This window comes from Lepidochelys olivacea (genome assembly GCF_965140295.1).
Source record: "Lepidochelys olivacea isolate rLepOli2 genome assembly, chromosome: 10".
In the NCBI taxonomy this organism is placed as follows: Eukaryota; Metazoa; Chordata; order Testudines; family Cheloniidae; genus Lepidochelys; species Lepidochelys olivacea.
Genome location: NC_140420.1, coordinates 45,073,343 through 45,099,934, shown reverse-complemented (window position 1 = coordinate 45,099,934; position 26,592 = coordinate 45,073,343). Strand labels below are relative to the sequence as shown.

The 26,592-nt window shown below is 45.5% G+C and overlaps 1 protein-coding gene across 5 annotated transcripts in view; it reads left to right on the top strand.

Annotated features, from left to right (window-relative positions):
- The window catches only part of CSNK1G1 (casein kinase 1 gamma 1), a 260,942-nt gene extending 235,419 nt beyond the window's left edge, over nucleotides 1-25,523 (top strand). For 3 of the 5 annotated variants that reach the window (XM_084640919.1, XM_084640918.1, XM_084640921.1), the window contains 2 exons: nucleotides 2,811-2,921; nucleotides 7,660-8,219. In XM_084640919.1, the coding sequence (XP_084497045.1) occupies nucleotides 2,811-2,921; nucleotides 7,660-8,127 (579 nt within the window). In that variant the 3' untranslated portion in view covers nucleotides 8,128-8,219. Of the gene's footprint in view, nucleotides 1-2,810; nucleotides 2,922-7,659; nucleotides 8,220-11,722; nucleotides 11,830-18,838 lie in introns of those variants that run through there. The other 2 variants (XM_084640920.1, XM_084640922.1) reach the window with 2 other exon arrangements.
- Nucleotides 25,524-26,592: the final 1,069 nt, after the last annotated feature.

Here is a 26,592-nt window from a genome sequence, read left to right as displayed (position 1 = left end):
ATAAAGTTTTGCTTAATTGTCCATATGCTATGGGAATCTGAAAACTCAAGCCTTAGACATCAGTTGACCTCAGTCTCAGCTCTCTGCTCAGGACTTCGTCTCAGCATTCCTCACCTACATCAGTATTAGTCACATTTCATATCAGAACAAGAAAGTATTCTACAATCTTTGTCTGAGATTTCACATATGGCCAACACCCTCACTGCTTCAGATATGTGCAGTCAGTCCACTACTACCTCCACAGAACCAACATAAGTTCAGAAAGTCCAGAGCCTTGTTTGTTTTTCCTCATTGAAGAGAGAGAGGATGGAAACCATATAACTTGAGCAAATCAAATACAAATTAGTCTCAAGTCTATACATTTTGAAGCCCTATGGTGTATGTGACACTCCTGAAAGGAATACCAAGTGTCCTGCCCTAGTAGCACTGGGGTGTGTGTGTGTGTGTTTTGTGGTGATGATAATACAGCTAACGGGTGTTTCATTGGCTGACTTGTCATGTAGTCTACTGCTGTGTGCTTGTCTAAATCAGTGGTTCTCAACCAGGGGTACACCTAGGTCTTCCCAGGAGTACATCAGCTCATCTAAATATTTGCCTAGTTTTACAACAGGCTACATAACAAGCACTAACAAAGTCAGTACAAACTAAAAGTTCATACAGCCAATGACTTGTTCATACTATTGTATATACTATACGCTGAAATGGAAGTACACCATTTATATTCCAATTGATTTATTTTATAATTATATGATAAAAATGAAAAAGCCATTTTTCAGTAATGTGTGGTATGGCACATCTGTATTTTGATTTCTGATTTTGTAAGCAAGTAGTTTTTAAGTGAAATGTAACTTGAGGTTATGCAAGACAAATCAGACTCCTGAAAGGGGTACAGTAGGCTGGAAAGGTTAAGAGCCACTGGTCTAAATGAATGCTTAGTTCAGGGCAAGCTGGGATGTAAATGAAGGCCACGCTCACATACGGCACGCTGAGTGTCCAAGTGGCCCCAGCTGCTGTGCACTAGAAGCTCCTTAGTGCACTTTGATCTACACCACTTTGAAAGAGAGTAGATTAAAGTGCACTAGGGAACTTCTAGTGCCCAGCAGTAGTGTCCACATGGGCACTTAGTATGCTGTACACTAATGCAGTGTAAATTTACAGCCAGTTGGCCACAAATTATGTTCCTGTAGACAAGCCCTGAGAGCATTGAGAAGTATTTGAATTAGTCTCTCCAGTTTAGAGAACGTTTCATCTCTATTGTTCAGATAGCTGAATTAAGCTTCCTATTAAAGTGCTATATTTATAAGCGGATGCCAAGCACAACAGTCTCTCACCATTAATTTGAGCTAGTTCTACTTTGTGAGAGGTACTGATTGCACTTGGGGCAGAAAGAGCATGTGACCCGGCAAAGAGTCTACTCTTTGTGCTGTATTAGTCTTTAGATGTAGCTTGTATCTCTCTTCCCAAAAGTTACGCTTTGTGAACTCCACTGTCCAGTATATTAATTTCTGCAAAGGTATATGAAAAGCACTGAGAGAGGTCAGTTTTTCTGTATGTTCCCTGATTGTTTAGATGGAGTGTGTACCAATAGTGTTCCATTCTTCTCTCCAACCAGTCCTTCTCTTTTTCCTTACTGATGCTTTTTTACTTTTGTTTAACACACTGGTTTGATAGTTCCCACGGTTAGATAGATGCATTGGCCACATATTGCATAGAGAAGACCTTTGTTTTTATGGGAACATATCATTTACCATTATGGAGCAAGCCATTGTTTCTTCTGTTTTAGTGGCTAATACTTGACGTTTCAGGAGTAGCTAAGGGTTTGTCTACACTGGCACTTTGTTGGCAAAACTTTTGTTGCTCAGGGGTGTTAAAAAAACCCAAACTCCTCCCTTCTCCCCCCCCAAAGACAAAAGTCTTACAGACAAAAAGCACCAGTGTGAACAGCACTTTGTTGGCAGGAGCACTCTCCTGCTGACAAAGCTGCTGCCACTCATAGGGGGTGGAAGTTTTTTGTCAGCAGTAGAGCTCTCAACAAACAGCAGCTACACTGTGTGCCTTTTAGCAGCATGGCTGTAACAGCACAGCTGTGTCGCTAAAAGCCTCATAGTGTAGCCAGAGCCTACGAAACTTTCCTGCTAAGTAATGATAGCTGAAAGCAATGGCTTTGACCTGTTTGACTAGTTTAGTACTTTTTGTCTCCGTTTGGAAGAAGAGAACATTATAACAACTTCTGATTTACTAGGGCATGTTTTCAGGCAAAACTCACACTTTTGCAAAGTAGGTGTGAAAACCTTTGAGCACATTTCTTTCTGCATTATTGGGTGTGTTTTGAAACCAGCTCCTGGTATAATAAACGTGGTTTCTCATCAGACATCTTGTAGTTTGGGCTCCTGGGCTCAAAAGCCCTATGTCCTGTGGAGGCTGGATTTGTGTGTCTGACCCCACTGCAGACAAGCTGTAGCGTCTGTGTCCTGACAGGCCTAGTTAAAAGTACGTTACAGTTCCGTTCATTAGTTTATAAATTCCTTTGTCAAAATATTTAAACAGAACCCACACTGAAGTAGCTCAAAGTTTTCTGAAAATTTATTTCTCCATTTGCTGGGTTGAATTAATCCTCTCCAACACTTACTGCTCTCAAGCGTGCAATGTGTTTGGTAAAATGAACTTTTAACCAACCTAAATGTTCTTTAAATGCCTTGCTTTTTTCAGTGAACTAACCCCACTAACTAATATATTTTCATTGCTTTGCCTGGGCTCACCTTTATCTTTCCTTCCATCTCTTGCTGTCATGCTTCTGAATGCCTGAGCAGACAGCATCATCAGACCGCCGAGGAGAGTGGGAGATCCAACCAAGCCGGCAGACAAATACCTCGTACCTGACATCTCACTTGGCTGCAGACCGGCATGGGGGATCAGTACAGGTATTACCTCTTCCTGACCTGCACAGCTTTGCCATTAGAATCTGCTTAAAATTCCTGAAGTCTCATTGAATCTCAGCTACAATATTCCTGTGATCAGGAGAACTGTGTGCACTCAGAAGCAACTGTGCTTTTTGGGTGCTCTTCACAAGCAGACAAGCCCTGTCCTGCAGTAGCTTAATGCTTAAACTACAGTCTCATGACACCCAAGAGGACCAATGACTGGTCAACTCTGCTTACTGCTACAGTCCCTGCAATATCTTTCAACCAAGAATTATTTAAAATAAGATACATGGAGCTATCTACCAAAACTTGATTGTCAGATAAACTGTTAATCACAGTTTAGTGTATATGAAGAAATTCTATTCCTGTTTACACTCATAACTAGTGGAGAGAATACGGAATGGGATTGTGTACTGACTATACAACTCTCCAAAATGATGTAATTAAGCTATAAAACATAATTAGGTATATAACTGACAATTGACATAAAACGAAGTGGGTTGTTGCATACAAACACAAAAGTGCTAGGAAAAGTTACTGCTCTTCTTCAGTTTTTATATGTAGACTGTGTCTGAGCAGATGGTTGAATGCATCCGATATGAGATATATCCAGGGGCATCACTGGGTTGACTGTAGTGATGGACCGTAGAATGGCTAGTGGGAGGAAGATGTACAGTTACTTTTCCCTTCAGACTGATGAGAGAAGCTCATTTAAATACTGTCACTAAATGGCATCACAGCCAGTGATGCTACGTTGAGGTTCTATTGACTTTGTATTTCTCCAGCTCCCCAATGTGTTACCTCATAATTGTTTGTTTGTATTTGAGAAGCAGCCTAAGGTCCCAGTCAGGGTTGGGGCCCATTTGTGCTAAGTGTCGTACAAATGTAAAGTGTAAGCTCTTTGGGGCAGGAGCTGTGGCTGCTTAAGAGCTAGGATGCAACAAGCGACGTAATAAACTGTGGTAATGAAGATGGAATGAGTAACAGTAGTAAACACTATAAAGGTTAACATTATGCACAACTCTGTAGTTCCGAATCAGTGGAAAAGAATTTTCTTTTTCATAAATCAGCTATCTCTTACTGCCTTCCAGCCTAGCTAAGATTAGCTTTATTACACTAGTGACAGGGAGGAATAAGTGCAAAATGCATTTAATGCAGCCTCCTCCTGGCCTCTATATCTAAAACGAAGGAACACAAGCCATTAAAGCATAAGGAGAGCCGTGTACCATCAATGCTCGTTTTAGTGGTGAACTGAATTCCTTCGTGGTTTTTAGCCATGGCTGTTAGGTGACAGCTGCTTGGCATGTTCAGTTCTGGTTTCTGTAACACAAGCTGTGGCTTGGCCATATGAACTGGATGTATAGAAGTGAATGTGAGGAGATTTCTTCCATGGTGTGTGCCAGAACTGGAGGGAGTGAGAGAGGTCTGAGCCTTTGAGGAATTGAGCCTTGTTACTTTTTGAAAATTCTTCAGAAGCGTTATACACATCGCACAGTGAACTAGTTTGTTCTTAATTCACGCTGATATAGGGAGGGTGTTTTACAAAAATGCTATTTGAATATTCAGTCATAAAGGATTGGTATGTTGGTTTGTGGAACTGCGTGCTGTTCTTCTCCCTCCTACCTTCTAGGTAGGGTACTATGGGCAGCACAGAGTAAACACTTGTCAAATGCCAAATACAGTTCTTCTACACACCTGGCTATGATTGTGCCATACAGAATCCTTTGCATCCTCCTTCAGGAGGTATTTTAAAGGTGTTGCTTCTCACCAGCCAAAATAGCTCATAGGGTCTCTCACTGGCTGAAGAATGATTCTGAAGTGAAGTTATTTCCTAGAGCTCTCAGAATGCTGTAGAATCCCAATTGAAAGTGCAAACTACAGACTCTATTGAGAGAGTAATACCACCAGTAAATTAATCATTGCTTACGGAAGTCTCCTCCTGGGTAGGATGGTATTATTCTCCACATGCAGGTCTCAGCCAGACTGGCCATGACGTGACTCTTACGCTATATGGCATGCTTGTAAGTCCCCTTTCTAGGTGTGCACTAAGAGATCTATAAACTTTCAAGCTTCCCAAGAACTTCTGTGTGGAAAGACTGCTTGCAGCTTTAATACCAGTTCTTGCTGAGGTATAAATCTTTGCTGCTGATGCTTGTGTTTTATAGTCCAGCATTTTAGTGCATCTTTTCACTTAGAGAATTCTCTGGGCACCTGAGAAATTGAAAGCTGGGATGAGGAATTAGGATTAGTCTGCAGGATATATGTGGCTCTGTTCTACATTGACTCAGCATTTGTCTAAACAAGGAAAATGTATAGACATACATTATACCACTACAGCTATACCAGTGGTATATCCTGGGTGGACACTCTTATTTCAGAATAAAAGTGCCGTTTTCCAGTTTAGCTTGTCTGTCTGAAAGTGATATAAGCTAAACGGAAAAAAGGCACTTTTACTCTGAAATAGGAGTGTCCACAGGAAGCATTATACCAGTATAGCTATACTGATATAATTGTACCAATATAGTTATGCCAGTAAATTTCCCTGTGTAGCCAACCCCTTAGTCACTGCAGCCTCTTAATCTCTGCAGAGACTTCCTCCATCATGTGGCCAACCCTAAAATCTCTACCTGATTTCAATTAAATCTCAGGACAAACTTCCCAACTGTAAGAACAATGGAACAGACTGCCTTGGGAAGTTGTGGAAGCTGCTTCGCTGGAGATTTTCAAAAGAAGGCTGGATAGCCATGTGTCTTGGATGGTTTAGACTCTGTAAATCCTGCATCTTTCCCGGGATTAGACTAGATGACCCCTGCGGTCCCTTCTAGCCCTGTGATTCTACATTACCTGTTAGTGGAAATCAGAGCTGCTCCGCTGTGCCCATAAACATCATCTACTCTCATTCCTGTATCATGGCCACCTAAAGAGTTCCTCAACTGATGCCTGGTGATCTCTGGGTCTTCTAGGGGGTCAGTTTTTGAACAGCAGCTGTTTTTCCTGGAAGGAATTTGCCATGTGTGACCTAGTAAATTGTTCCTGGGTAAAAAACAAAGAGAAAACCCAAGCCCATTGAGAAGTTAGGCTTAATGAAAAGCATCTGCAGAAAGTTTAACTGCCCTAGGCCTGGTCTATGCTATAAAATTAGGCTGACATAAGCTACCTCACATTGACCTAGTTGACACTTAAATTTGTCTCACACCAGGCTTCCCTTTCCATCGACATAGTAACACCACCTCTCTAAGCAGTGTTGAGCCATGGTTGATGTATTGAAGTTGAAGTAGCTTGAATGTAGATGCTACATAATCTGTGTCAACCGTAAGAGTCCTCTAGAAGTTGTTCCACAATGTCCGGCACTGATCACTCTGGGCACAGTTGTGAACTTCACTGCCCAGGAGTCACGGAGACCAGAAGGCCCCCCATCCTTTAAAGCCCTGCAGATTTTTAAAATGCCTTTTCCTGATTGTCCAGCTTGGTGAGCACACCTAGCAGCTCTTCACTGTTGTGTACAACTGCCCAGCTGACCATGATGGTTACGTGCTCCAGATGTGCTCTGGCTTGAAGGAAACAGGACATATTGGATCTCCTGGGTCTGTGAGGAGAAGAGACTGTGCAAGCGCAGCTACAGACCAGCTGTAGAAACGTGGACATCTCAGAGTAGATTGCACAAGGGGTGCAGGAGAAGGAGTATAACAGGGATCAGCAGCAGTGCCATGTGAAAGCAAAGGAGCAGCGGCAGGCATACCAGAAGGTCACAGAGGCCTTTGATCCAGAGCCAAGCCACAGACCTGCCACATTTACAAAGAACATAATGCCATACTTGATAGAAACCCCACTGCCACCCCACATGCCACCATGGATACTTCTGAGGAGCCTGAGTCTCAGGCCCCTGACGTGAACAGTGAAGACGAGGAGGAGGAGGATGGGGGACATGCGACTGAGGGGTCTAGTTATGCCATGACCCAAGACCTGTTTCTGACTCCACTGCACTCCAGCCAGTCCTGGCAGTCAAGCAGGGGCAAGCTTGATGAAGGGGAAGGAAAAGTGTGTAAATTTATTTCCCATTACTGTGCTGGAACCCCCAACTTAGCAGGACACAGTTATCGACTTTTCATTAATTTACTGGTACTAGAAGAGGCAGCAGTACAATTAAGCCAGGTAACATTATCTGCTTTTCATTCCCCTGTACAGTTAGGCAGGGGGCCATAAAGAGCAGTTTATGTACCTAGGGATGTCTCTTGAATCCTTCTAAGAGATTTCAATGAAACTTTCATGCAGGTCCTTTGCAATCCTCTCCAGCAGTTTTCTGGGGATGGCAGCCTTATTTCTTCCTCCGCAGTAGGACGGTTTCCCGCACCAGTCAACAATAACTTCAGCAGACACCATTGCAGTACACAGGCTAGCAGCACACAGGCCAGGGTGGCTTCAGGACGCCAGCAGCAGCTGTGTTCTCTGTGCCTGCTACCCTCAGGATCCCCTGTGGAAAAAGTGCCAATATTCAGTGCCAATATCTTGTTACTCATCATTTCATGCAACTGAGCAATTCCTTCCTCATTTCCCTCACCCCTGGCAGGCTATAGTCATCACAGCAGGATCTGTGCATGGAGCTGTGCACAAGCACTCCGAAGCAGAGGTGTCGATAAGCATGTCTTGTTTAAAACTTCAGGCATGCACAGGAAGGGAGATCTGTATCTTAACTTTCGCTTTTTGTTGTGACTTTGGTACCTCTGTGTTTTATCTGTAGCTGCTGCCATTGCAGCCTTCAAGGGATCCCCTCCACACTCTCAGAATGCCTGAGTCAGATAAGGAGGAGAAAGAAGAGGACTCGGATGACATGTTCAGCAAGATCCTGCAAGTCAGTGCTGCATCAGGCTGCCAGCAGAGGACCTGGAGGATGAATATTGCAGACAGCCTGGAGAAGGAAAGAGCTGAGAGGAGAAAGGCCCCAGAGTCAGAGGAAGTTGCACCAGTTTATAATGGGGCTTCTGCTGCAAACACAGATAATACAGGCTCCTGTGAATCTACAGTTTCAGTAGTCCCAGGCTTGCCTCCCTTTGCAGTCCATGGAGAACTCCAATATAGTATCTCCCTATGCCCCCCCCAATATTTCACATGGCATCAGAGACCCCATCCCTACCCCTACTATGGCACACCAAGGGACAGTAAAGGTGACAAAGCTTCACATACACTGATCTGTGAGAGCCACGGATGATGCGTGCGTAACCAAAGTGGACATGAATGTTCCTTTCCTTTTGTTAAATTCTGTTACATTAAAATCCTACTAAATTTATTAATTTGCTTTTCACATGCACAGAAGTTTTGAAGTGTGTTTGTTACTCAATAAAACTCTCTTGTTTGGAAAATAATTCATCTTTATTAGTTCCCAACATATGTTGCAGAATGACTGGTGGTATCAAAGGCATCCACTTACTTTACTGTGACACAATTCACAGGATCAGTGACAAAGAGTGTAATAATCATAAATGTACAGCAAGCATCACAGAGGTACTTTGGCAGTGTTCTATTAATAGGTGTGCACCAAGCACTACACAATTCCTAAGAGGCCCCAAACTTCAGGCCTAGGTAGAGCACAGTCCACCACAACTGTGACTTGCCATTAAAGTGCTCTTTCAAAGCCTCCCTGAGCCGTGTAGCTGCACACTGAGCTGTTATGATAGCCCTTGCATTGGACTGTTCAAATTCAGCAGACAGCTGCTCCACCTCCACCCCAGTGGCAACTTTTCCCCTTTGCCTCACAGATATTGTGCAGGACACAACAGGCAGATATAACCATTGGGATATTTTTCTCACTAAGATCCAGTCTTTTGAGTAAACCATGCCATCCCCCTTTGTCTACCTAAAGTGCATTCAACTGTCATTTGGCACCTGCCGAGCCAATAGTTGAATCTTTCCTTCGTGCTGTCCAGGTGGCTGGTGTACAGCTTCATGAGCCAAGAGAGTAAGAGGTAGGTTGGATCCCACAGGATCACTGCTGGCATTTCAACATTGCCAATGGTAATCTGCTCGTCAGGAAAGAAAGTCCCTACTTGTAGCTTTCTGAACAGTCCTGTGTTCCTAAAGATGTGAGTGTCTTGCACTTTCCCTGATGTTGGTAAAAGGTCCCCGGGGATCCAACAGCCCTTTCTGTTGATGTACTCTGTGGGAAGGCGGTCAGGTGCCAAAATAGAGAGATGTGTACACATCCCTGCTGCAGTTTGGGAACCCCTTTGCTGCAAATTCATCCACTATATCCTGCACATTGCTGAGAGTCACAGTCTTGCGTAACAGGAGATGATTAATTTGCATGAAAATGGCCCCCACAGTGGCTTTTCCAACTCCAAAATGATTTCCCACTGACCGGTAGCAATCCAGCATTGCAGGTTTCCATCGTGCCATCACCACTCGCTTCTCCATTGTCCGTGCAGCTCTCATTTTGGTGTCTCTGCACTGGAGGGCTGGGGCGGGCTTGGCACACTGATGCTTGCACATCCGAGAGTTCTGCAGCTGTCATCCCAAGCCTCCGTTACATGTGATTCCACCAGCCAGTGCCCAGTTCTTGGGCCCAGAAGTGACATTCCACTGTTTGCAACTGCTCCTTGAGCACCACCAACAATCTTGAATTGGTTCTCATTATGTCCCACCGCAATCTGACCTCCAGGAAATCACCCTGTTTCCCATGGCTCTTCTTGCGACTCTGCAAATACTGAAGGATCAGTGTGTCTTGTGCTTGCAACACTCATGGCAAGAGTACAGAGCTGTGCAGGCTGCATGCTTCTCTCACAGATGGCAGACAGTGATGAGTCACATGTGGGTTTGTGGGATTTTCAAAATAGGTGCAAAAATTATGGGATAGAGATGACATTTTGGGGTGGAGAAAGTTGCATGATGGGAACTCGACCCCTTGCTCCCAGTCACCCCTGCACAACTCATTTCTGGACCACCATGCATTGCCAAAACTTCCAAACAGACAGTGCACTGGAAGGTGGCGAGTTGCACAGCAGGATGGTGCATCGCATGGTACACCGCACTGTGCTTTGACATAAGCACTCCTGGCAAATACACGCTGTGACAACACAAGGTGCCAAGTATGCACCTGCACAAGCAATATGCTAACTTACTACCTGTGGTGGCTTTGTGTCAATGTCACTTGCATCAGCAAAAGTTTGTAGTGTAGACATGCCCCTAGGAATTACAACTAGGGGATGGCCCTGCTGGCTTCAATTAACTACTAACCCTTAGCAAAACCTTCCAAGGCACGGGGGGGCTGAGGCCCTACATAAATCAGCTCATTCCAGAGTAGCAGCAGAAGAGGCAACACCAGAGAAGGCGTAAATAGCACCAGGGTCAGCATCTGCGGAGAAGCAACACTTGGAAAAGGCACTGAATTTGGAAGTGTTTAGGCACAGGTTGGGTGGGGCCTGCCACCCTCCACCCCACTTAATGTCTCTGGTGATCAGGTCATCCCAGCCCAACAGGAAGTACCTGGTAACACCATGAGTCCTGACATCTGACAGCAGCGTAGGCCACACTACTTCCCAGACTTGGTTATCACCATTACACCCTCAATCTCTAACTCTTCCTAAATGTGGGATAATAGCAAGTGGTAAGCATGGTACTTTGTCTTTGCCTTCTGACAAGGTAATAGGAGTGGGAGCAATCATACATCATTCACCACTTGGCCAGGATGTGTAGTCACTTCAAGAATCTGCAGTTATAGAGGTTTTCAATAGTACTCAAGAGTCCTTGGTGCTTTCCAGATGAGTGTGGAGGGTCAACCAGTGTAGCTACAGTCTGGTCTTCAGTGAACCTGTTCCATAATCATTGTCATCATAGTTGCAGCTGCTGTAGTATGGTGACTGAGTTTCTCAGAACCTCCTCCTTGTTCTCCTGGCTACAGTATCTCGGACTCTTAGGAGCTGGAGAACTGGGTGCTTTAAAACCACCAATGGTGAGAATGGTTGAGCAGCATATGATGTGAATTATATGGAGGGAAATGGAAATTAGGGTTCAAGTACACACCTTGCCACAAGAAAATTATTTTAAGCAAAAGAATTCACTTCTCTGAGGAAAATGAAGTAGAGTATGTTCCCAAATCAGTTCCTCTGCCATCAGCAGCAGTGACAAGGGCAGAGGAGTTACTGATGCTCAGGCTCCTGGTGTACCATATTCAGACGGTGCCTTTATCAGTTTGGTATCCAAGTCCTAAGGAATCCATTTTGCCTCCACAAGATAACTTGCTACCTAGTGTCAAAACACTTAGACCTATTTTGTATTGACCTCTTCAGCTGTTTCTTAGCTGCTGGGAGTCAAAAGCTTGGGACTCAGAAGTTGGTGACTTTAGAAAAATCTGCTGTAAAAGTGTTTGGGGGAGAAATATTCAGCAGAAGTGTCCCACGTAACCAGATATTACAAGGGCAGAAGTAGGAGTCATGGGATGAAACGAGGAAAAATTTAGTTTGAATATAAGAGACACATTGTGGCGCAGCCTCCCAAAGGAAGCAATGGAAGTCCCATCATTTGATCCATTAAAAACGAGCACTGTGGAGAACGTATTGTAGAGAACAGGCCTATTTTGGCACTCAATCACTGCTGTGGGAAGTCTCATTGAATCCTACAGACTTCTAGGAGGGTGTACCGTGGCCAGAAGGAAGGAGTAAACAGTCGAAAGTGCCTTGTATTCATGCTGTAGGTTTCACATGTTCTTCCTACAGTATCCATTGTCGGGACAGACCTACCACTCAATTGTGAGCTGTTGACTAACCCTGCCAAAAGACTTCATTACTAGCTGCTTTTGTTTTGTGTTTCAGGTGGTGAGTTCGACTAATGGAGAACTGAATGTTGACGACCCAACAGGGGCACACTCCAATGCACCAATCACAGCACAGGCTGAGGTGGAAGTGGTGGAAGAAGCTAAGTATGTTTGCGTTACAAATAGGCTGTTTTTATTGATGTGGTTTTAAATCCTCTGTATTTGAAAGGAGTGAGGATTTTACCTGTTTAGATATTTGATGCTTGTATCCATAACTTTTCCTTGAATATTGCTGCTTTTTGCATGGTACCTCAGTGTTGCTGCTGCCTCTTTTCTCTATGATGCCTGGAGAATGTAACTTTTGGCCAGAGCATGCGTTGCAAACGAGATAGTGGTAAACAACAACGTGAAAATCAAATGTGAGACTCCTGGTGCACCTTCCCTGATCTGGAGGTGTCTCCTCTGCTCCTGCTGCGTGCACACAAACAGCTCAGCCCCAGGACAGTGAAGGAATTGTCAATCTAGCAACATTGTATTCCTACCTGTGAGAGCTAGAGGCCTTGCAGGCAGAGTGGTCTGAAAATAGCCCTTGCAGGGCTTTTGCCATGAATCTTCCCTAGTCCAGTCCGGTAGGTGCTGAATGAGGCTGAAGCTGTAAATAGCCCTTCTGCCTGTGAGGCTAGTAAATCTCCCTTTGAGCTGCCAACGTGGGGTAGCAGGATGTTCCCTCCATAGCTTGTCAGAAAATGGGGTGGGGTTGGGGGAGGGATTGCTGTCTTGGCCATTGTGCTTCTCTTGCATGTGTGCTGCCCTCCGGCACCACTGCGTGGCACTTTGCATGATCTTTGTTAAACAGGAGTTAGGACGTGGAGCCTGCTGTCCACTTGAGCGGCAGCCGTGTGCCTGCCCCCTCCTCTGAACCAGGAAGGGCTTTGAACCCCACTGAGTCACTGGAAGGGGGTTGAAGGCTCAGTCATGGCATGACAAAACTGACTTCCCCCACAGAGGGCTGAATGGCTCAGAGGCTGCCTTTGAACTGGCTCATGTGCCGAGAATTGCTCCATGATCTGGGCCAGAGCTGGGGGGCGGGACGGGGGAATGGACATGCAGAGTCACGTGCTCCCTAGATTTGCTGCTTGGCGTGTTCTGAGCAAGCTTATATGGACGGAGCATGCTCAGTAACACTGCCCTCACTCTGCCTCCCACTATTGGCAGGCACAGGTCATCTCTGATCTGGGCCACAATGTGGCTCAGTGGAATTCTTATCGCTTGGCAGGCATTGTGTTTCTTGGCCTTTTGGGGGGCGGGGGGGGGGGGGGCTTTTGCTGGAAATGGATTGAAGGAGGATAAGAAACTGCCAGGCCTGGGTCATAAAGGCTTGAGGTGCAAAGCGTCTGTTGAGCTGGCTCCAACGCTAAGCACCAGTCTCACCCCTGCTATCCCTGAGAGTGAGTGGCTCTTTGTCATCGTCCATTCCTTTGACCCTTGGAAATCACTTCCACAGTGCCCGTGTCACCATTGACCCATGTGGGTAGTGAGCTACAATAATCATCTTGCAGTGAGGAGCCCTAGTAACATCTTTCTGTTCCCTTCCCAGCCAGGGGATGCAAGAGCTGAAGGGCTGTGTGCCTCCTGTAAGCTAGGCAGCTACAAAAGGGCAGCTTGCGGCATTGGCCACTGCCCAGTATGGACAGTGCAGCCAATAGGGACTATGGGTCCTAGCTGTCTTGATCGGAGAGACTATGCTGCATTGCTTGCTGGGATGTGTAGTCCGTGGCTACATCTCTAGTAGAGCAGAGTGGCTGCAGTCCTGTTATGCAAATTCCATAGATGTGGCCTTCAGCCTCCTGATGATTTGCCAACACAGCCCTCAGCTGTGCACAGATTGGGCCCCACCCCTAGCTTATGGCAAGATGTAAGAAAGGATCAGCAAGAGTTTCTTTGGGGCAGGGACTATCTTTTTGTTCTGTGTCTGTACAGCGCCTAGCACAGTGGGGGCCTGGGCCATCACTGGGACTCCTCGGTGCCACCACAGTACAAATAATCAGTATATCCTATTAGCCTGTCTTGGCATCAGCAGTAGTTTGCTTTATTGTGAGGAGGGACAATGGTGCCCTACACATCCCGTATGAGGTGGTTAGGAGTTAGTTTCCCCTTTCCAGTCCCTAGGTTTGTGGTTTGAGTCTCTTTTTGGTGATCATGTGGCATTCCAGTGGAGACTCTCTTGTACTGGCTGATCTAGTCATGATTACCCGGTATAGACTACTGGGTTAGTGTTAATAAGCGAGATGTCCCCCCGTCTTTCCCTGCAAGTTGTCTCTGTCACACAAGTCCAAACTTGTCCTCCCTTCACTTATCTGAGTATGTCAGGAGGCTGGAGGTCTTGTGGACACAGGCAACCTGAAATGTGCTCCCAGTTGGCCTGGTGCTACTGTTCTGTAGTAAGATGGGCCACTCAGAGGGAGGGCCAGGGCTAGCTGAATTGCCTGGCTCACTGCCAGTTTTTGAGGTAGCATGTTGGGAAAAGTGGGGCTGTGTCTCACCTCTCCATCTGTGAGCAAGCAGGGAGAGCCAGAGCAAATGCTGCAGACTCTGCTTGTGGTGTAAGTGAATGAAGGGGCTCCCTCTCCCCGGCAGCTGTGGTCAACATGGCATCTCATTCAGGCCATAAGCCCTTGTCTGACTGTCTGTAGTTTGGGTCCCCTTCCTGGTGGGCCAGCCACGCTCTCAGCCACAGACTTCCCTGATGGCTATTCCTTGTTGACACTCTGATGTCCCAGTATGTTTATCCCAGGCAACAGGACAGTGAAAACACATCCTACTTCTCAGCAGTGACTTGTCAGGGTATCTCTTGCAATGAGCTGTGGGGGCTCAGATGGAATAGGGAATAGAGAGGGTGGGTGGGCAAGGCATATGTGTCTGCCGATCTGCACTGCATGTTTGCATGGCTCGCAGTGACATGCTTTCATCCCACCTCTGTGAACTAATTGCTCTTTCTTCCTTTCTGTGTTTTTCTCTCTACACACTCTCTGTAGCTGCCTGAAAATGCTCAACTTGTGGTGAGTCCCTCTCTCCAGTCCCTGGGCAAGGGGGAGCGGACCAGACTAGACTGGGATTGGCAAAATCAAACCAACCAAAACAGTGTAATAGCTGCACAAGTTAGAAATCCAACCCAGTGCAGCTATTGCTATTACAAGGGTGGGGAACACATGCAGGATGGGCTTGTGTGTGTGAGAGGAGGCCGCAGTAGGCCAAGCAATTGAACTAATCTTTGGACTGATCCATTGAAAGCTAAAAAAATTTCTCTTTCTTTACCTGTTCAGCTTAATGTATTCACCAAACATGCAAGTGTATGAGCAGATAATGTCTAAAGGAGTTAGGCAGAGTCCGAACCAGGCTGAAAAATCCCTCACGGGAATTCCTCACAACAGATGGTTCTGCATGGAAAGCTGTGTACACCATGCCCGTCTCCTGGGAGCAGTGTGTGTGTGGCTCTTTCCTTGGGAGCCTTGCTTATATGAAAGTGAGCAGGGCAGGGTTCCCATCAACAGATGCGGTGGTCTAGAGCCATGGTCCTCAACCTCTTCCATATTGGGACCTCCTGCCTCCTAGCTGGGACCTTCCTCTCATTTGGCAATCTGGGAAGGGCATGGTGGTCATGGCCCACAGGCTGAGAACCCCTGATCTTGCTCCAGGTTGGTGGGGAGGAGGTGGTTGCCTTCAAGAAAGTTTCTGCAGCTCAAGGACTGAGGGGGAAAGACCAGGGTTTTCATCTAGGAGGGCATGCAGGTTGGAGTAGCTGCTTTCTGAGCCTGCTGTTCGTGTTATGCTCTTCCCCTTTATCACCATTATCCTTGAGTTCCAGGGGGACCCTAAATAGTAACACTCAGCACTTTTATAGTGTGGAGTGCTTTCCGAGCGCTAGCTAAACTGTAATCCTCAGAACACCCCTTTGAGGGGGACATGAAGCCCTGGTTTTACAGATGGGGAAACTGAGGTGCAGAAGTGAAGTGAGTTGTCTTAGATAATACAGAAGATCAGTGGCAGAGCCAAGGATAAAATCCAGGAGTTCTAGGCTCTTAGTCCACTCGTTCATCTAGCCTCACAGTGGGTTTTGAGAGAGCCCATGTTCAGCTACAGAGACAGGAGTAGAATGTAGGAAGTTTAAATCTCACAGCCCCATGTGTGGTGAAGAATGTCCCTGCGTGGTGGCAGACTGGTCCTTCTCTGCGCTCCTCTCTACTGGCACTGCCTCCAGTACCGCTGGCATCTCTTTGGCTTCTCTGTGTGTCGTACTCTGGGGCTGTTCTTAAACATTGTCTGCACGCACAAAGGTCACATTCTGTATAATTGTCAGCCTGTCTTATTCTTTTATTTTGTTGTTTCTGCCTCTGCCTGTGTTAACAACTCTCAGGACTTCCTTTCCTGAACCCTTCCAAACTGAGCAAAGGGGCCCTCTGTCTGAGCAACAGGGGCCAAAAGAGAGCAAAGGAATCGCCAAGGAAAGAGATGGCTAAAAAGAGCAGCTAGAAATCAGTCAGGCCCTTCAAATCTGGGGTAGAGAGTGAATCTTGGCCTTGGTTCTCCTTCCCTGATCAGATACATGTGTTCGGTAATCCCTCAGACATACTCCTGTCCTGTTTCTCACCATGACAGTTCCCTTCTCCTTTTACTAGTGCCTGAGTCCTGAAGGAAGGTGGTTACTGTGGGAGGAAAATAGAGTGCTACTGGATGGTTAAAATGAGTGAGTGCACATGGGTGGCTCAGGACACTGGGGTACAGAACACTTCACCAGGAGGAAATTCTCTAGCCTGTGTTATGCAGGAGATCAGATGAGATGTCCCATCTGGCCTTCCAATTTATGAACCTCTAGGGGTCTCATTCAAAACCAGCTTAGGGTGGTAGTGACCAAAGTCATTACCCATCTGATGGCTATCCAGGACCTATGTGAAATCATTCATTTGCTAGTGACAGGATATTCATGTCACATGTTCACCACCCCACTCCATAACTGACCCTCCCATGGGAAATCTCTGGAGGGAAGCTAAGGATAAGCCATGGAGACCGAATTGCCCATCACCCTTAGAGGTGATTGCTGCTGGCTAGGGCTGAGGCATATAAGCAGGCATGGTGTATGTACACTTGCCTTCTTGTTGCCATCTCTGTATCTGCTCATGGCTGCATGGAGGGTATCGCTCTCCCGGGCTGCCAGTCTAGCACCTCTCACTAGCAGTAAGTGTGCTTAATAAGGAAATTAAGTAGTTATTCCTCATTTTCAATCACCTGTAATTGGGCTGAGACAGGAGAGGACATGCACTCCTCAGGGGCAGTAGTGTATATTTCAGCTCTCAGATAAATACCAGTATTAAAAGCTTGTTTAGAGCCACCACTGACCCAATAGCAAATGAGTCTGCCTGCAGATGCTGCTGCCATTCTGTGGCATAGCTTCTCAATGTCTTTGCTCTTGTGTGCTTGTTAGAGGTATTTGCATGAAAACGGGATTTTTGCATACCTCTCTGCCTGTTCCTTATTCTTCTCCTCCCTCCTCAAAGGCCATAATCCTAATATCACAACTGGTCACTGAGGAAATGGTTGTGATGTCATGGGGAAGAAGATAAGCAGTACAGGAGCAGGTGAACTTGCTAAGTACAAAGATCTTTCCATGCAGATGTTCCTGACACTAGAACCTGAATACAGAGTTGTCTTTAAACACCATGTAATTCCTGAGGAACCACCTGGAGCTGACAGACTGGGTGACTCATTTTAGTATATTCCACAAATGAAACCTCCATCTTTCAAGGATCAGCTTTGAAGGGTGTTTATTTCACACCACCTCTATCTCCATCATCCCATGGTTTTGCCTCCCTGTTCACTGTGCACTGTTAGCCTTCCCTGTCCCAGATCAGGGAAGAAGCAGGGGTTGTATATTTGTAGACTAAACTATTGGGCAACAAAAATGATTAGGGGACTGGAACACATGAGTTATGAGGAGAGGCTGAGGGAGCTGGGATTGTTTAGCCTGCAGAAGAGAGGAATGAGGGGGATTTGATAGCTGCTTTCAACTACCTGAAAGGGGGTTCCAAGAGGGTGGCTCTAGACTGTTCTCAATGGTAGCAGATGACAGAACGAGGAGTAATGGTCTGAAGATGCAGTGGGGGAGGTTTAGATTGGATATTAGGAAAAACTTTTTCACTAAGAGGGTGGTGAAACACTGGAATGCGTTACCTAGGGAGGTGGTAGTATCTCCTTCCTTAGAGGTTTTTAAGGTCAGGCTTGACAAAGCCCTGGCTGGGATGATTTAACTGGGAATTGGTCCTGCTTCAAGCAGGGGGTTGGACTAGATGACCTTCTGGGGTCCCTTCCAACCCTGATATTCTATGATTCTATGGTCTTTAAACTGAAACTCTTACTACTTACCATCAGTCAAGGGTTCAGTAAAGGAAGCTGGCCCCCAATCAGATCCTTTCAGAACTAGTCCTTTTCAGCTTACCATGAGCAGTTTAGAAACACAGCACATCATGTGATTGTAAATATTTAGTCAGGCCTGGCTCAAACCATTCCAGCACCTTTTAGAGCACAGTCAATTAGCAGTTTTGGGCAGAGGGAAACAGCCCGTTAGTGTAGCTCACCTGTTTCCTTCACTCCCAGCAACTGGAGAGCCCTGTTCTGCTGCAAGACTTCATCTGCCTTCCTGTTGGCTATTGTGCCTTATTTCCTTGTTCCCAGTTAATTTCCTTGGGGCAGGGACCTTGGCTTCATACAGCATCTGGCACAACCAGTCCCTGATTCTGAGCATGGCCTTTGGGCATCAGCAAAACATAAATAATAATGATCAGTTGAACCTCCTCTTCCATAAGAGCAAATCCCAGTGTGTGAAAGCACCTGGATACCTGCCTTTATGGTGATCCATTGGCCCTCGTCTGAGCACAGTACTGCTGCCCTTTCTATTGTGAGCTAGACTGGTCTGCTGCTGGCCTCGTGGACTTTCCTTCTATTGGAGGAGGTGTTGGTAGGTCTGTTTTGTCCTTAGTGCTGGACATGTTGAGATCCCATTGCATGTACTCTGAATGAAGGGAAGAAGCCCACCCTGTGCAGTTCATGGAAGTCAGGTGGCGGGGGGCCTGCTGTAGGGTCTAGTCCACTCTACTGACTTGCTGTGTTCTTTGTGCTCCAGGTGCTGCTGCTTCTTTAAGAGGAAAAGGAAGAAGACTGCCCAGCGTCACAAATGACAGGTGCCTCCTGGGTTCTTGTAGGAACTCCAGCTACAGCTCCTGCCGTGTCTTACTGAAAGGAGCTTCTCTCTAGGGGGAGGAGGCGGCGGCGGCGTAGGAGGAAGAGAAACAAGTGACATTTTAAACCAAAAAGAGAGAAGAAAATAGTTCCAAAACAAACCGCTCTGGGGTGGATCTGCTCCATGGTTTCCTCATTCGCTCCAAGCCTGAAGCTCCTTTTGGGATCAGGACTGCAGCTGGCTCAGGCCTTGGTTGCCCAGTGGGCAGGTGGGCTGGCTGGCTGACCCTCCTTCCCATTGTTTACGGCAGAAGGCATCATTCACACAAACCTGAGAACTATGCTTTGTTTCCTGCTCACTTTACTCCCCCTCACACTCTCTCTGCCCATCCATCCTCCTCCCTCCCAAATGGAAATACCCCTGGTAGGCTTCTTTGGCTAAGGGGAGGTGATAGGTGGTTATCTGAGCAGGAAAGACATGTGGGAGAAGGTCCTGGCTGGTATGAGGCAATTTCTCCCCCAAGTCCCTTTCAGCATCAGCCTGTACTGCCAGCCTGGCCAGGTACAGCAGTGGGACATAGGCTCCCTCCTAGGCTCCTTGGGAACAGTTATACTGTAGCGTGAGACTTGCAATCTACTGTTCCAGTCCCTTAGGTTCTCTGGCTTCCTTGTTCGCTCCCTTCTCCAAATGGTAACAGAGCAGTGCGGATTGTTTTAAAGAAACAGACATTGTTGCACTTTTTATTATTTTTTAGCATTACAGATGCATATTGTGTCTGTAGATTTTTCGCATGGACAAGTGATGCCGGCACAGACAGACATTCAGCTTGGAATGTGGAGGGGTGCAAAGAATGTCCTCAACAGAGGGTTTGCTTGCAACATCCAGAAAACCCTAAAGCTAATCACCTATTGTTGGTCATGCGCTGAGAGAAACCTACTTGAATTTTGAATCACCCTTTTTAGCTGCCAGTGAATGTCCCTACCATGGTTTCCTACTTGGTGCCTGACATAACCAGCCTGGAGTTGGGGGGCACTAGCTTTCTGTTGGAGCAGGGAGAGGCATCAGCCTTGCTGAGCTGGAGGAGTTTTCTCTGGGTAGACAAGCAGATATGGATTACATAACTGAAAACCTGATGTTTCCCAAACTGCAGATATTTTGTATGGCAGGGTGGCCGCCTAACCTTCTCAGATGGTTTCTGGGAGGTTGATTATGGAGTAAGCATCTTCCTTTCAATTTACTAAATAGTCTACAATGGAAGTGTTTGAGAGAGCAAAGCTACCCAAGCAGGGAATGGACACTTAACTGCCTTACAGTGAGTGCATCTGCAGGTGGCCAGATAAGCTACTCAAATCAGACTTTGTGTAGGTTTCAGTGTGCTCTACAAGCTGCCTAGGCCTGAGTGCAAGCTCAGAGGTCTGTCTGTGGGGCCTGGAGCACACACCATGCAGTTCTCCCTGTAGTGGGAGCTAAGGTCTTTTTAACACACCATTCTTGAGTCAAACCATTATTTAGCAAAGGGCTTAGGGCACTTTGCACATGAACTCTCATATCCCAATGTAAGGATTGCTGAGCTCTGAAGAGGCAGCTGCAGTTACTCCTCGGGGGAATTGTGTGGGGTCTGTGTGGCAAAGGTTTACAAGAGCTAAAGAAGCTTTTTTGTGGAGGCTAGGAATTGGTTCCTCGTGCTTTGCCTGTTTGCATATCACATCAGAATGGGATCAGACCCCTCATTTCAGGGGATGTAGTTGTCATGTAATTAGGGCTCTCCCACCCCAGTGCTTGAATTACATTCAGAGGCAGAGTACGGAGGTTCTAATATACCATCTCTTCAAAATGGTGGTCCAGCTGCCTCTGAGTGCATGTAGTGACATGCACTGAAAGGGAAGCAATGGGAAGAAGCAGGGAAGGAGTGTTTGTTTCAGGGGTGGGCAGAGACTCCCTCCCCCTTCAGGCAGAGCAGCAGTACGGCAGGCGAGCACGCTGCTTCAGTTCAGTGGTTAGGATTTGTAGCTTGAAACTCAGCCCCTTTTTCTATCGTGAGGATTCTGCTCTCCCAGAGAATCCCTTTGGGGTGTTTCTCAGCTGCTAGCCATTTTCTGCTGGGATCTTAATGCCTTATCCAAATGAAAAGAAAGCGGATATAGCCAAGCGTTTTGCTGTTCTTTCCTCTCTCCGCCACTGGGGTGAAGTTAAGCTGGGGGCTAGCTTGCTCTTCATTCACTAACCCACCAAGAGATTTGTAAACCCACCTTTTTAATTCTGCAAGAACTTTTCCGTTAAGTGTAACAAGTGGGGTGCAAAAGGAAAGGGCTTTCCATTCCCCATGAGTGTGGCTGCTTGGACTCCCTAACCCTTTTTCTTTCTCCCAAGGAGAGGAGGGTAGGGGACATTTAATCACTTAGTTTTGTCGCTCTGCCTCTTCCTGAACTCTTCTTCTGCTGTTGACTTTCTAAGAAGTCAGGCTGTTTGAAATGAGCATTTCCTCATACCCTCACCATAGGAAACCATGGTTCGGCATCTTGGGGGGAGGGAGGCGCAGGAATTTGTGGGGAGAAAGCAGATGTATGCTCCCAGCTCTCCAGATTGTACTGGGCCCTGAGACACAAGCATTGCTGCCCTCCTAAACCCCATTAAGTGCCTGTCACCAAAACTCAGAGGAGAAACTCAATTCCTTCTGCATTTCCTGACATTGTTCAGTCATTCCTAACTATTTCCAATCAGGGAGTAGCTTGTAGTTTGCAAAGTATGTATGGGGAGGGAAGTGTCTCTGCATTTTTTTTTGTTTTTGTTCTTAAATATTATTTTTAAGTAAGTGAATGTATTTGATTGGTAGAAATTTTCCCTTGTTTTTAAGTGGGTCAGTTTGAAAGCTATTTCATGTTGACCACACTAGTGCTTTGCTCTGGGGAGTTAATGTTCTTTTAATCCTATGATGATGTATATGAAGGGGAGAGAATGTATCTCCCCAAGGCATGCTGGTAATGCTCAATTATACCAAGCCCTCTTGCACTATAGTCATACATTGGACTCTTCAGAAGGGCAAAGGATGTAAAAAGCGGGTAAACAGTAAATCCTATTCTAAGGAAACTATTCGAACCCATAAAGTTCAAGAAGTGACTGGTGATAAAAACCAGATCGAGCGGGCCATCTTACAGTAGGAATTAGAGCATTAAACCCACCTACATTAATTCCCTGCCTCTCCTCCCCACTGGAAACTAATATATTAGTTGGTATATACCTGCATACTTCCAAGAAAATGAGAGGAGAGAATCTCAGATCACAGCTGGCCAGTGGAGCTGCTGCGCAGGAGCATCATCTGGCTGTCCTATGCTTCCTTCGCATGGCCTAATACTACAGCTGGATTTCCAGATGTGGTTCCCCTGCAGCAGGGACCCACCAATGTTCCATTGCAGTCTCCTGAGGTCTCAAGTGAGGTTTTCAATAAAATTTTGCACTGCTGTATTGAACTCCATGTATAGATGTAATTATTACCCCTTCCTGAGAACACTTACTTATGGATGTTTTCTTTGCTTCAATCTGGGCTCTCTTGGTAACCCTTCCATCCTGTATTAAAGAACCTCTGAAACCCTCTTCGAGGGGACCATGTACAGTGTGGGAGCTTTTGAAATTCTTTTTATTTCTTTAAAGCCATGAACAGTCCAGCCTTATGCAGCTTGGTTAAGGAATGCTGGAACTAACCCTCTTCTCCGCACACTTCCCCTGTCCCACTTCCCTGATAAAAGAAAGCAGGCACCATCACTGGTGACTTTGCTGTCTGTTGTTTGGACACAAATGGATGTGAACTAATCAGAAATGTGCTAACCACATGCAGCATAATCAGTAGTCCTTTTGTATATCAACTACAGTGTGGCAAAACATCAAATGTGTCTTCCCCAAATGGCAAGGGCATGACCTACTCCTGCCTCCTGGCCAGTACACTACAGAAAGGCTGTACCACTACATCAACTGAAAATTCAGCAGCAGCTCTCACTTTAGCTGAACTCTGGAGTTATGCTCAGACCACATCAGAATCTAAGCAGAACATAACATCAGCATGTTGTGTGCAACCTTGTGAAACCCCAGTCCATGAGGGAGGGTGGGAATGACTTGCACTCATGTTGAGCATTGTCTTCCTCATTGTCTGTCCATAATTTAGCTGCTCTGTTGTGTGTAAAGTGGGGGACAGGTGCTTGTGAACCAGATATCTAGTAAGCAATGCTTGGGTAGTTGAAATGAATCAACTAATCTGCTGAACTGCCATGATCAAGAGGTTTCCAGCATGCAAATAGCAATTGCTTATTTATTCTCAGTACAGTTGGAAAAAATGCATTAAAGCAGCTGCTCTTTATTAGCCAAAAGAAGCATCTTCTAAAAGTAGCTTTCAGTATACTTAAACAGAAAAAGCACATATAGCATTCTGTCCGTGATGATTCTCAGTGTTAGTAACTGCTTAATGCCAGGGTCTGCTTAGCTGGAAACCTTACTCCTACTTGATCACAACCTTCAAAGTAATCACTCTTTTAGCATGAACTGTATCACCTAGTTTCCAGAATCACTGCTCCCAGGAGCACTAGTGCTCTTTGAGAAGGAAAAGAAACCTCAAAATGTCTTTCCCCTGGCCCTTTAAAACATCTATATGAGGCCATCTCCTCTTTTGTGGTTTGATTGTTTCCAGTAACCAATTAGCAAGCAGTAACTTCATAGTATTCCATTTTGACTTAGGATTCTGACATGAGTAACATGCCTGTCCCTGAGCTTGTTGCATGGCATCTGTTAATAAAGAGCAAGCTGGAGACTGCTGAGCTGAGCCCTCCCTTGGTAGTGCTTGTTATTTCAGATTGTGTTTTGGAGGGAGTGCTGTTTGAACACCTAAGAACAGTGTCCATACAGCCATAGCTGCCATCCTGTTTTCCCCTGCAAACCAGCATGTGTGAGAGAGAGAGAGGGACAGAGAGTGTTAAAGGCACTATAAATGGGGAAACTTTACTTTTCCACAATACCACTGAAGGTTTCAGGGAAAGTCTTGAATGCGGGTGCCAGCTGCCAGCTCCATCTCTTTGTCAAGAACGGTTGGTTTGAAAGTGAAGTTTCAGTTACCAACTTCTAGGTGAGCATTCCCCTCTGCAGGGTGCTTGCAATTTGCACAGTGTTTGGCGGTACCGTGCCCTAGGACTCTTATTGTACTTGAGTGAGTATGTGGTTTTAAAGTGTTGGGTGTTTTCAGTTACATTTCCAGGTAACTGACTGCAACAGAATTGGTTTCTCAGGCTTCAGTTTAATAGTTGTACAGTATAGGTGATAGATACTGATTCAGATCTATTTGAATAGAGAACATGAAAAATGTATTCCCCACATCCAAAAGGAAACCCACTCCAGTATTTGTGTGTAAAGGTGTGTGTGAAGCTGGGCTTCAGAGTCTGAAATAACAGTGAACACTTCTCTGTGGGTTTCTAGTTTGGTTGACCAAACTTCATATTTTAAAGAGACTTCAAACTCTCTGACCAAGATTTTTTTTCCTTTCTCACTCCTCTCCCTACCTTTCTGGGGCAGTCCCAACATGCTCTTTAGTACATCACAAGTATTTTCACGGCAAGAGATCAGAGCCTTGGGACCTCACTGAATTAATACCAATTGAAGTAAGGGCCTAGTTCTGATTGCCAAGAGTAGGGAGAAACCACCCAGAAAAGGGACAGTTCTCTGTTATGTCTTTGGCCTGCCCAAATCACAGGTGCAAGCCAAGCCAGGAGGAATACAGGCAGGACAAGGCTTTAAAAGACATGTCTAATCCTTTTGGGAGTGTCTCAGGAAAATTATCTTCACAGTAGATGCTCGTTTCCCACCTGTATAGCTCTAGCTGCACAGTGCAAACAACTCTGAGAACCTTGGTTTTTCCAAGTGTTCTTGTAAGAAAACAAGTGACAAGTTCTCTCTTCCCAAATTAGAACAGCAAGCTGGTACTGATAAAGTCTTATTTGTAATTATGAGACAGAGAGAAGAATATCCTCTGGGAACATGTAGATTATACCAAATACATTATAAACCACAAATCCCCAAATAAAAAATACTGTCAAGTGATTAATTCTCACTGGAAACTTTACAAGCTATAATTTATTTTGTCTATTACTTTAATTTAGCCCTTTGTACTTCTGAGGGAATGTTAATTGCAACTTTTTTTTACTGTAAAATACATGAAAATCAGCTGTGGAAATCATTTTTTAAATATTGCGTGGATGTCTGATTCTTGTTTAAAATGCCTCGAGTTTTTTATCTTTTGTTTTAAATATGTAATGCAATGTTTTATTCATATTTCAGGCACTGGTCTCAAAGCTCAGCTGTGAACATGGAACTTGTAGTATTTTTTAACATGAATGTCAATTTAAAATGTGTTTGAAATGGTTCAACCAGGATAAGGGCTTATATCATGGGGAAGACCCCTCCAAGGGGAGCTCCTTTCCATCAAGAAAATGGGTCCTGCTTACTGTTGGTTTCTCTTTCTGATTTGCCCATTTATTGGGGCATCATGAGAAACACAACAAATGTGATCTTTAATTACCCCCCTTCCCCTTTTGGGGGGCAGGGGCTCCCGTTTGCACCCTTTTTGTATGTAAAATAAAATGTCTTACCTTTACTCTCTGTTCCCACTCTTTAGTCTTTTATAAAGTTTGATATGTGCATTCAGGATCCAATATGGGCCAACTTTCCCATTTGAAATATCAGGCAAATGGAGGCAGCTGCTCCTGTGGTGCAAAGCTTGTATGCACTGTTGATCAGTAGCAACAAGGGAGTATGCTTACCCCAACCAGACAAATACCAGTAGGACCAAATACCTACCAGTCTTACTCCTCTCCAGAGGAAGTGTTCATCTGAAAAATTTAAATGCAATACACAGCTTTGGAAAATAGCATGAAAACTTTAGTGCAGGCAAAAAAATCTAGTAGCTAGGCAGACCACCCTATTACCATTAGCAGCCCATCATAGTGCTCAAAGCGACCTGAATAGCAAACTCTCCTTTTCCCTGATCACTTTTGCTCCTTCATGAGAGTTACATAGAGCGCCTAAAGACCATCACACTCTCACAGGACACTTGGGTTAGGTGGACTGATGACAGGATCTCAGCATGCTGCTCAGTTGCCCTAGTGCTTCAGTTGTTGTTGATGCCTCAAGATGGGGGCAGATCTTGAGCTTCCTGCTGCTGAGGTAGTTTAGAGGTCATTCCATTGCAAAGGCACAAATTATTCTGAGCCCCTTCTAACAGGGCCTTAGGGACCTCTGTATACAAGTGCTTTCCTGCTTTTATATTTCTTAACATTTTTGGGTTCTATGTTGTCAGTGAAAATTAAACATGTTGTTTTGGGATTTCTCCTCTAGATACATGTAAGGCTACTTCCAGTGATGTCATCCTGCATTTCAGTTGTACTTACAGCTGAAGGTACCCACACAAAGGAAAAGCTAAAGGCCCAGACATGCTTCCTGCCTGCTGTACTAGTATTTTACAATAGGTTAGAGAGAGACATGTGATGTTTGATTCCAAAAATGCTTGGGTCTTTTCTGCTAACACATGAGACTATCACACCTTAAATCCTACTTTAGAGAAGGCCTTTGAATATGGTGAAGTATTTGCTGAGCTGGGATTCCATCCACCTGTGCAGCTCTGGCAGTGTGTCCCCTACAGCATGGTAGTGCAACCCAGTATGGGA